The 12081-nt window shown below is 37.8% G+C and overlaps 1 protein-coding gene across 3 annotated transcripts in view; it reads right to left on the reverse strand.

Annotated features, from left to right (window-relative positions):
* CDKAL1 (CDK5 regulatory subunit associated protein 1 like 1) overlaps nucleotides 1-12081 on the reverse strand; it is a 649842-nt gene that overhangs the window by 395757 nt on the left and 242004 nt on the right. For all 3 annotated transcript variants that reach the window (XM_036026451.1, XM_028511592.2, XM_036026452.1), the window contains exon 8: nucleotides 4715-4835. In XM_036026451.1, the coding sequence (XP_035882344.1) occupies nucleotides 4715-4835 (121 nt within the window). The remainder of the gene's footprint in view (nucleotides 1-4714; nucleotides 4836-12081) is intronic.

Genomic DNA, 12081 nt, shown 5'->3' on the forward strand with positions numbered 1-12081 from the left:
AAAAAAATAAGAGTATCTTATCTGTTGACACCATTTTAAGATATAAGGACTCAAGAATCAGTATGGAATATAGCTATTTCAAAAAGATTATAACATAAAATATCCCAAATTTTATCTTCCCAAAATATTAAAAAGATTCACCTTAGTACAAGGATGGTCCCACATATATTCAAACTTCTAACATGATCTCTGTGGAAACTTAATTCTTTTTAAGAACACTTCTAGTTAAATACTTCAGAAAAATCATTTCTTATAGAATGTAATTTTCTGAAAAGCTATAATTTAAGAGTAACAAAAGAAGGCAGCATTCGAGGCTTATATTTTCCACTGCACACTGACAGTGGCAGTAGGAGACCTTTTCACTGTGCTGCTGCCACTGCATCTCCTCGCGGGGCAGTGAGAGGGCACCTCTGCGTCACAAAGCTCTTCAATTCAGAGGTCAGGAGAGGCACTGCCCAGGAAGAGCACCAACCCGGAGCCTAACAGCTTTGCCCTGAGTACGGAATAGAATGAGATCCAAATCTTCCCTACATGGGAACTGCAGTTAACTCTGTGTTTATAGCCACCCATTTCGATTCAATTTGATGTTAGTCACTTATTGATCTGGGAAATGATTATCTTTCTATATATCATAATATCTAACATAATACCTATAATGTGGTAAGCACATAATAATTATATTTTCAAATGTATTATGATTATATGTAGTTGATAACTATTTCATGTTCTAATAATTAGAAACAGGAAGATAACAAAAAGTTATTAGTAATAATTATATTTCTCTAAAAGCAACTTTACTTATATAAAATAAATTTGCATTCTTTTTCTTCCATTCATTCATTCAAATATTTAGAGAGTGCCTAGACATCTAGCACTAGAATAGGGACTGCTAAATTCTGGAGATGACAGAAAGAAAGTGGTAACATCCAAGGTGGTTTTCCAAGAGCTAAGATGTTACAGGGGAGAAAAAGTAACAGATACTTGTAAAAATAATAATAAGTTTAAGTGCATAATCTCAGAGAAAATTAGATTCCCCTTAAGGGTTCCCATAAACCATCATTTTAGGTCTGACAGAATCAAATAACAAAAAAGACAAAATAAATTTCAGAAGAAAATGTATCAGTAAAGTATTACAGGGTTAGATAGTAGTTTTCTAAGATATGTTTGGCCCAGGGGAGGATTATCCTTCAAACTACAGATAATCTAATAGTAGTAACTAAAATGATATAACTTAAAATGATATCAGAACTCAACTCTTAGCTTTAGAAGAACAAAAGTTGCTAAGATATTGTCAAAAATGATGACTTTAATAGTTACAGAGAAGGTATAATAGAGCACAGATTTTCTTTATGGCCCAATTTCTGATTTTTCTCTTTTTTTTACTTTTTGTCCCCTACATCACCTTTTGTCTCCACGCTCCACAATCAGAGCTCAGAAAAATAAGGCAATTATACAAATGGGGCTCCCAGACAAAAACTGAGTTTTCCAACCTCAGCTCACTTCTTTCGTGCATGTACATGCTGACTCCCTATCCTGACCACAGCACTTGGTTTACACCTCTCTGCGCCAATATCCGCACATACCCTCCCTCTCTTGTGCATTAGAACTATGTCCTTACTCCACCAATTTAGCCAGAAGAATGAAACATTGCCATGAATCTTCAAATTTTGTATCTTTACCATAGAAATTATTATTTTTGGCCAAATAATTAGACTCTAACATGATACAGCTTCCATTTGACAGAAAATATATAGGTTAGCTCTTTCTCCTCAAGGAGGAGGGAAGCAGCCTCCCCAGAGGATGCAGAGATGCAGGTCTCCATAAGACCCTGACCGGCAAGGCAATCTCCCTTGAAGTTGAGCCCAGTGACACCATTGGGAATGTCAAAGCTAAGACCAAGACAAGGAGGGCATCCCGCCTGACCAGCAGCATCTGTTTTTTTATGGCAAACAGCTGGAGGATGGCTGCACTCTCAGACTACAACATTTAGAAAGAGTCTACCCTGCACTTGGTGCTTCATCTGCAAGGTAGCATCATCGAGCCCCTCCCTCCGCCAGGTCGTCCAGAAGCACAATTGGGACAAGATGACCTGCCACAAGCGTCAGGCCCGTCCTCACCCCTGCACTGTCAACTGCTGCACAAAGGTGTGCAGGCACACCAACAACCTGCACCTTAAGGAACCAGGTAAATAAAGCCCTTCTACCGCCTCCTGGGCCTGCAGGGAGGCCTTCTGCCTAAATCCCATGGCCCTGGGGCCTCAGTAAAGTTTCCCTTTCTGTGACTGGAAGGGAAAAAAAAGAAATTGAAACACATCAATGCCAAAGGGAGACAGGGAGGGAAAGAACGCCGGCACATCCTGGGCAGGGAGGGTCTGTATTCCGGTGAAGAACTGGCCCTGGGCTCAAGTCAGTATCATCAAAACACTGTGGCATATTCACTAAAACATAAAGGGGCATGGCAGTGAAACACTGCCTTCCATTTTACCTCACAGCAAGAAGAAACTGAACCACATTTAATTGGTCAAGAACTTGAAGAAAAATGAGAAAGTTCTACACTTAAAACTTCCTCATATCCTTTACTCCTACACCTAAGGAAGCACAAAAGTATCCTTCATTCTTTCCAAGACTTACCTTTGTCTGTATACATAATCCTGTTTAGTTTCTCCCATCAATATATTTCTGCCCTGTCTGGCGTAGCTCAGTGGATTGAGCTCAGGCTGCAAACCAAAGTGTCGCAGGTTCGATTCCCAGCCAGGGTACATGCCTGGGTTGAAGGCCATAACCCCCAGCAACCGCACATTGATGTTTCTCTCTCTCTCTCTCTATCTCCCTCCCTTTCCTCTCTAAAAATAAATAAATAAAATATTTAAAAAATATATATATATACATATATATTTCTAATCCTTACCCCTCTACCTCTAAACAAGCTCAGATTAAAAAAAGAAAGAAAAAAGCCTTCGCTGATGTGACTCAGTGGACTAACCACTAGCATGTAAACCGAAGGGTCGTCAGTTTGATTCCCAGTCAGGGCACATGCCTGGGTTGCGGGCCAGGTCCCCAGTAGGGCACACATTAGAGGCAACTGCACATTGATGTTTCTCTCCCTCTCTTTCTCTCTCTTCCACTCTAAAAATGAATAAATAAAATCTTAAAAAAATATTTCTATTCTCTAAAGATTATCTCCCTTAATAGTCCAATTCCTCAAGAGAGTAATCTTCCTGTAGCAAAACTCACTTTTTTCTAACCCAGTTTCCAATTTCCCCATCTGCTGAAAGAGTCCACCTAGCCCAGTATTATTTCTCCTTAAGGGATCTGAAGCAGTTGACTGTATCACACCCCACAGCCATAAAACCATCATCTCTACTATTTCCCAGATGATTCCTGTGCCTCCCCCTATTTCCCAGACATAGACACAACCACTCACCTTCTGTGACCTCATGCACTCTCACCCCTTCAACTAAAACTTCTTTTTTACTTTGTATTTTTATCCCCAACCATTCTTTGGAACTTCCAAATCCACAGTTAAAAATAACTTCATCAGAGTAGGCCAAAGCCAGTGTTCGTAACCATTCCCACACTCACTGCTGTCCTTGCTTGTTATTCCCACAACTACCACTTCAGGCCCTCACTCCTTCCTGGCTGTGATGCACTGCACACCGGTCCCAGAACCACCTTCCTAATGCCTGTCTAGGTTTATTTCTCGCCTCTATTGCAGACTTCACTAGCTCTCCTTTTTCTTTACCACTGAATTAAGTGTAATTAGATTCTTCACGCTAAAAATAATTTACCACATTTTTCTTTTCATATAATGAAAACTCCAGACAAGCTGACAAAATTATCTACTTTATAAACAACTATATGGTCTACTCCTCTGCCTTCATTGATTCTTTTCGCTACCTACAACCTTCTCTCATATCTATCCCAACTCTTAGAGCCTTGCATGCCAAAGGAAATTAAGTTTGCAAATGATATTAAGATTGCAAATCTGCTGACATTAAAATCAGGAGAGTATCCTGTATTATTCAGGTGCCCCCAATGAATCACAATATAATCACTTACTTATATGAAGAAAAGGCAGAATCAGAGGGACATGTAACTATGGAAGACAAAAAGTAATAAAATGTTGCTGGCTCTGAAAATGGAAGAAGGAAACCATAAGCAAGAAATGTGGGTGGCCAACAGATGCTAAAAAAGCAAGTAAACAGATCTCTCCCCAAAAGCCTTGATTTTAACATAGTAAGACAGGTATTAAGATTTCTAACCTCCAGAACTATAAGAGGAACATTTTCAAATATGTATTTCAGATAGTTAATAATCAAAACACGGTTTGTATCTTGGGCAAGGTTTACTATAAAGCTATTGAAAAAACAGTCCAAAATGATGAGCACGTTAACCATTCCCCACAATAAAATACTCTCTTTTTTTTTTTTAAGATTTTAATCAAGGGCATAGCTGGAAAATAAAATCCATGTTTATTACCAAAAAGAAGTTAGAATAATATCAATCAAAGATATAAAACTTTGCTGCAAACATAAGTATAATTTGTATACAGGGAACACTTTAGAGGGAATGATAATCATGTGCTTCAGAGCTTTTTGATTTTTCTTTCCCATGCAAATGTACAACTACTCCTCTATGTCACATATCCAGGAAAAACTCCCACAAATGCATGGAGTATACTGAATATTTAATGAGCAGGTCTGAGAGCAGCTTACCCAGTATTGATGGAAATGATTTCTATCAGTGGATTCTTCCTAATCTTTGGCAAATCCAACGGTGCTCCCCCTAGCCGTTTTCCATTATCCTTCTTCTGACCCAGCAGTCTCACAGAGTGACCTTCAAATAAAGCACATAAACATACATTAGCATGAGTCATGCAATTTCACTTTATTTACTGCTCTCAACAAATGTGTTAATATTTATATTTAACTTTTGCTTTTGTGGGGGGTGAGGGAGACAAAACTAGACAAGATGTGATCATTGAACCTAAGAAATAATGCCAAAGGGAGAAATGACTGTTCATACCCTACGGTCAAAAATGCTTTCCTTTTAATTTTTACTGTACAGATGAGAGAAACAAATAATCCTCAGAGTATCTTTCTACAAGGTGCAAGGACTCGCTAGCATAGACCAGATACTTATACGAAGCAGAAAGGGTTCACTTGGGCACTAGGCCTGCCAGCTAATTTTGCACTACAGGGAAAAAAGTGCAAAAGCAGATTATCTGCTTGAAGCAAACAGTAAATCAAAGAAGAAAAAACAAGCAGAAATTTTTAAAAAGCTTCAGTACAACTAAAGAAATCATCAGCAAGATGAATAGGGAACCCACTGGATGGGAGAACATTTTCACCAATGAAACATGTGACAAGGGTTTAAGTCTCCAAAACATACAAAGAACTAATACAATTCAATGCCAGGATGACACACAATCCAAGTAAGAAACGGACAAAAGACCTGAATAGACACTTCTCCAAAGAGGACATACAGAAGACCTGTAGACATAAGAAAAAATGTTCAACATCACTAATCACCACAGAAATGCAAATTAAAACTTCAATGAGATACCACCTTATACCTGTCAGTATGACTACCAATCAATAAACCAACAAACAAGTGCTGGTGAGGGTGTAGAAAAAAGGGAACCCTAGTGCACTGTTGGTGGGAATGCAGACTGGTGCAGTCACTGTGAAAAACAGTATATTAAAAGATAAATAATACATTAAAGGATAATATCCTTAAAAAATTAAAAATGGCACTCCCTTTTGACACAGCAATTTCACTTCTGGGAATATATCCCATGGATCCCAAAACATCAATACAAAAAAATATATGCAACCCTATGTTTATTGCAGCATTATTTACAATTGCTAAGATTTGGAAACAGGCTAAAGTGCCCATCAGCAAATGAGTAAATAAAAAAGCTGTGGTACATGTATACAATGGAATACTATGCAGCAGTAGAAAAGAAGAAACACTTACATTTTTCAACAGCATGGATGGACCTGGAGAAAATTATGCTAAGTGAACCAAGCCAGTCAATGAAAAAAAAAATACCACATGACACTCATTTATATGTGAAATCTAATGAACACAATAGTAACAGAAGCTTAGAAACATAAAAGAGACTGACAGCTGTCAGAAAGGTGGGAGGACAGGATGAAAGATGGTGAAGGGATGAGCCAAAGAACATTCATGCACAGCCCACGACGGGGTCAACAATGTGTGGACTGGCTAGGGTGGGGAGAGGGTGGGTCTGGGTGGAGGTGGGGAAGGGGAGAAAAGGAGGGAACAACAGTAACAGCATGAATAATAAAAATTAAAATAAAAAAAAAGTAGAGTTAAATTGTGGACTTCCAGGAAGGTGTTAGAATATGCAACATGTCATAAATATTTTAATGATGGAATCTTTTTTTATTGTATACCTATTAACATCTCTGTGAATACCTTGTGTGGTGTGTATGTATCTACACATATGTATACAAAAATAGTTAGAGAATGCTTTCCTATACCACAGCACATTACAGCTAGAAAATACATGTCTATTAAGGATGATTTAGAAAATACCAAAGAGCACAAACAGTAATGAAATCACCCTTCACTAACTAGATGATCCACTTCTGTATCCACATATGCATTCATCAATCAATTCCTTTCTTTAGTATTCCTACTTGTAAAATGCTGATAGAAATCAGAACTTCACCCAAATATTAAAGGACTAGGAAACCCAGCTTACAACCGAACTAAAAGCAGCACTTCTTCATCATTGTCTCCTGGATTTGAAGACAGCTGGGCCTCCTCAGAAGGCCACATTGATTTAGGTTCTAGTCACAGGCAGCAAGGCCGTGGGTCATGGGTCTGCTGAGTCAGGCACTGGTCGTTTGCACCATTTCTTCCTTCTCCTCTAGTAATAATACTCTTTGGTGAGAAGACATTTTACTAATGATCTCAGCGTGATTTTTTTCAAAAAGCTTTGCTTACAGGCCTCACCAAACTAAGGGGATTGGCACTGGAATGCAGATAAGCCTGTTTGTCTTTGGAACTGAAAGCTGGGCTGAGTGACTCAAGGAGCTGAGCTACTCTAACTGTAACTGGGAAAGAAAAACACTTCAGTTCCTACTGCCTTGTTTTCTGGAGCCACCCAGGTTTTTGAGTTACTTTGTATCCCTACAACTGATTTTCTTTTTCCTTAAATCAGCCAGAGTTGACTAAATCCAAGTGACTCTAAATTGCATTGTACGACTTGTATGGCATTTGCTAAAGGAATACTGTTAATAAGGGTGATTTCTGAAAGTTAACATAATCATTAAATGACAAAGTATTTCTAAAAATTAAAAAATAAAAAAGTTTAAAAACCACTTTAGGACTGGGTTTTTAAAAACAAATTATTTTCAACTTACTTTTTTTTAATTACAAAAGAAAATTAGACCGTTTCTAAAGCCATAAAAATGTTTATACTTTGTAAAGTATGAATTAATTGTAAGTTTCAGAACAGATGGAAAAACAGTACAAAGAATGAATTCCGCCCTGGCTGGTGTAGCTCAGTGGATTGAGTGGGTGCTGGGAACCAAAGTGTCCCAGGTTCGATTCCCAGCCAGGGTACATTCCTGGGTTGCAGGCCATAACCCCCAGCAACCGCACATTGATGTTTCTCTCTCTCTATCTATCTCCCTCCCTTCCCTCTCTAAAATAAATAAATACAATCTTTAAAAAAAAAAAAAAAGAATGAATTCCATCCCCTTTCGCTTCCCCAATTATTATTTTCTGCTTACTTTGTCATTTGCTCATTGTATACATATATATTTTTTATAATTTTACTAAGGTACATCCTAAATATTTGCCCATTGTGAATAAACAATTCAATTATTTAAAATTATTTAAATAAACTTACACAGTTGTGCAATCATCACAAAAACCCAGTTTTAGAACATTTCTATCACCCCCCAAATTCCCTCAAGCTTATTTATAGTATATCCCTTCTCTGATACCAAATATACCACATTTTATTAATCTGTTGACCAGCTGATGACATTTGGATTGTTCCCAATTAATACCTAGTATAATGTTTCTATGAAGATTTGCACAGAGGTCTTCACGTGGATGCTGTTGTTTCTCTCAGATTCCTACGAATGGAATCACTGGGTCATGTGGTAAATTTATATTTAACATTATGAGAAAAAAAAAACCTGTTTCCCAAACTGGTGATACCATTTTATATCACAACAAGCTATGTATGGGGATTTCTCCACATTGTTGCTAAGATCTTGTACTGTAACATTTTTGACAACAACCCATTCTCCGGGGTGTGTAGTGGTATATCATTGTAGTTTGAGTGAATATGCATAATGACTTAAGATGTTGAGTACCTTTTCCTATGATTATTAGCCAACTGTAATGTCCTGTTTGGCAAAATTCTTTGACAGTTAATTTTATGTGTCAACTTGACAGGGCCACAGGATGCCCAGACCTTTAGCCAAATATTATTTTGAATGGATCTGTGATGAGACTAACATTTGAATCAATACAGTAAGTAAAGCAAATTACTCTCCCTAACAATGGTGAGTCTTACCCAATCAATGGAGACCTGAAGAGAACAAAAAGGATAAGCACGAGGGAACTCTTCCTGCCTGACCTTAGAGCTGGCTCATTGGTCTCTTCCAGCCTTTGGACTCAAACGGAAATAGCAGCTCTTCTTAGTTCTCAGGCCTGCCCAGTTGCAGACTAGCACTTAGACCACTGGCTCCCCTGATTCTCAGGCTTTTGAACTCTGAAACTACACATCAGCTCTCCCAGGTCTTCAGCTTGCAGAACTGAGAATCTGGGTAATTCTCAGCCTCCACAATGGTGTGAGCAATTCCATATAATACATCTCTTTACATAAACACACACACACACATAATTGGTTCTGCTCCTCACTAATAAAAAACATCTACTCCAGTGTTTTGCCAGTATTTTAATTGGAGTATCTGTCTTATTACAGAGCTCTAAGAATTCTTACACATTCTGCTTATTAAAAATTAGATATATGATTTGAAAATATTTTCTCTCAGTCTATGACTTATAGTTTCACTTTCATGATAATGCCTTTTGAAAAGTAAATGTTTTTCAATTAAATGAAGCTCAAGTTACCAATTTTGTCTTGTATATCTCATGCTTTTGCTATTTGACCTAAGAACTCTTTGCCTAGCCCAAGGGTACAAAGATTGCTCCTACATTTTCTTTTAGAAGTGTTCCCGTTTTAGCTTTTATATTTAGGTCTAGGGTCTTCTTTGTTACTTTTTGTGTAAAGGTTTAAATTAATTTTTTCTATATGAAGGTTCAATTGTCCAAGTGCCATTTGTCTCCTTCTTCTTTTGTGTTATATGTTGTCACACATATTAACATACAGTTGTATAAATCTAAAAATACACTGCTATGACTACTGCTTTATACAACTGTATGTTTTTAAAGAGAAAACTGTGAAAAATAAATATTAACTGAGTACTTTATATTTATCCACATAATTACCATTTTTAGCATTCTTCATTTCCTCCTGAGAATTCAAGTTATCACTTGGTACCACTTCCTTTCTGCCTAAAGAACTTTAGTATTTCTTTAGTATAAAGGAAATTTTATAGCAACAAACTGTTTATTTGGGAATGTCCTTGTTTTGCTTCATTTGTGAAGGATACTTTTGCTGGATGGAGAGTTGTTAGTTGACTTTTTTTCTTTGAGCACTGAATATATAATTCCACTGCCTTTGACCTCTCTTGCTTCTGGTAAGAAGCTAATTATTAATCTTAATGTTGCTCCCTATTACATAAAGTCTCACTTCTGTCTTATGCTTCCAAAATTTTCTCTTTCAATAGTTTGAGTATGGCACATCTAGGTGTGGATCTCTGTGATTTTTCTACATGCAATTCATGTAGATTTTTTTGCATCCATAATGATATTCATCAAGTTTGGGAAGTTTTCATCCAGTATTCTTTTCTGGGGATGGGGCACTTTTTCTGTGTCCTCTTTCTGTGTCCTCGTCTTCTGTGACTCCCATGATACATTGGTGCGCTAAATGTTGTCCCATAGGTCTCTGAGGTCCTGTTCATGTTTTCCTGTTTTTCAGATTAGTTAATTTTCTACCAGTCTATCTTCAAATCTATTGGTTTCTTTTTTTAAGGTTTTGTTTACTTAATTTATCTTTATTGTTTTAAAGATTTTATTTATTTCTAGAGAGAGGGGAAGGGAGTGAAAAAGAGAGGGAGAGAAACATCAATTTGTGGTTGCCTCTCATGTACCCCTTACTGGGGACCTGGCCCCGCAACCCAGGCATGTGTGGTGACTGGGAATGGAACCAGTGACCCTTTGGTTCACAGACAGGCACTCAATCCACTGAGACACACCAGCCAGGATAAATTTACTGATTTCTTTCTTCTGCCTCCTCAAATCTGGAATTGAGCCCCTCTACAACTTTTTCATTTCAGTTACTGTACTTTTTAACTCTAGATTTCTGCTGGTTCTTTTTTAAAATTTTTATCTTTTTATAATTCTGTACTCGAGTCACTGTCAACATTCTTTCTTTAAATGACTAAGCATGTTTCACCTAGTGCTTGGAAGTCTTTGCTAAATCCAATAATTTTGATCACTCAAAGACAATTTGTACTGACTGCATTTTTCCTCCTAAATACAGTTATAATTTTGTTCCTTTGCATGTATCATAACACTTTACTGAATATTGGATACTTTAGTTAATTTATTGTACAAATCTCAATTCAGATTTCTCCACCCACCGTAAAGGTGGTTGTTTTTATTTAGTAACTTATCCAGACTAGATCTATGAAGCCTATCGCTCCAAAATATGAATGATCATTGATGTCCCTTCTTAATTTTGTTTTGTTTGGTTTTTCCCTCTGGCATGACTTCCTACGAGTCAACTCTATATCTGCAATAGCTTTTTGTTAAGCAAGACTGGTCACACATTTGTTCAAACACCTTCACCAGTACAATTTCTCCCATCAGCTGATGGACCTCTGTATGATCTGGTAAAGGTATTCAAAGCTAGGGCCATTTTAAACTCCACCCCAACTTTTACTTTCTCCTGATCATTCCTGGTTCCTTCCCCACCATCCCTGGATGTGTGGAGGCTCCAGCAGGTAGATAAGTGCGAGTGGACTGGGCCTACTCCAATCTCTGCTACGCATGCGCACCACCTCCAGTCAACTTCCAGTCTGTTGAGACTTACAGCAAGCTTCCTATCACTGTCTCACTATAGCCCCCACCCCAGAAGTCCCTGTTACATGCCTGGCTAGTCTACCTGTCCACCCTGTGCCAAACAGGCCCTCAACTTCAGGCCAGCAGAACCACAACCCTCCCTGTCACTTGCCATCAAAATCTCCACTTTGACACATTCTGCAAATTAATGGAGCTGTCCTGGGAGCAGCAGTAACACTACTGGTTTTCACAGCCTGCTCTGCCCTGTTGATCATCCTTGCCCACAGGGCTAAGGAAGGAAAACGGGAGTCACCCAAGAAACAAATACAATAGGTTCACACTCTTCCTACTCAAAGTTCAGTTGTTTTAAAAAACAAACACATCTCAGTTTGCTGAGTGGTTTTACTTGATTTCTGGAGTGCTGAAATGGTTTGTTTTTAACTGTTTGTCCAGCTTTATCACTGCTTCTGAAAAATCTGTTGACCTCCCCACACACTCATGCCACAACCAAATAAAGGCCACCTTTTTAAAAGCAATTATTTAAAATCACTTCAAATGCAAAATTACTACAGATATAAGATTCTAAGCAATTATATACATGTTTCATCACCCTTCATTTAGAAAGACACATTGCTTAAACATCTCTTACACAGACAGATTTCCATGACCAGAAGTAATAAAACCATCAGTCATAGCCTTTTTGCACTAATCACTTTAATAAGAAACACTACATACTTCATTCATTCTGAAAATTCTTGCTCTGATGTAGAAACATAGCTCAAGTCAAGCAAGCATTTGGCATACCAGACTTCACAGACTTTTAAGATAAGTTGAACTCTTCAATCAAAAGTCCAGTTAATGAAGAGGTGAGCAAGATTGGCATGATAACATAATAGTTCTC

The sequence above is a fragment of the Phyllostomus discolor genome, chromosome 5 (genome assembly GCF_004126475.2).
Source record: "Phyllostomus discolor isolate MPI-MPIP mPhyDis1 chromosome 5, mPhyDis1.pri.v3, whole genome shotgun sequence".
In the NCBI taxonomy this organism is placed as follows: Eukaryota; Metazoa; Chordata; class Mammalia; order Chiroptera; family Phyllostomidae; genus Phyllostomus; species Phyllostomus discolor.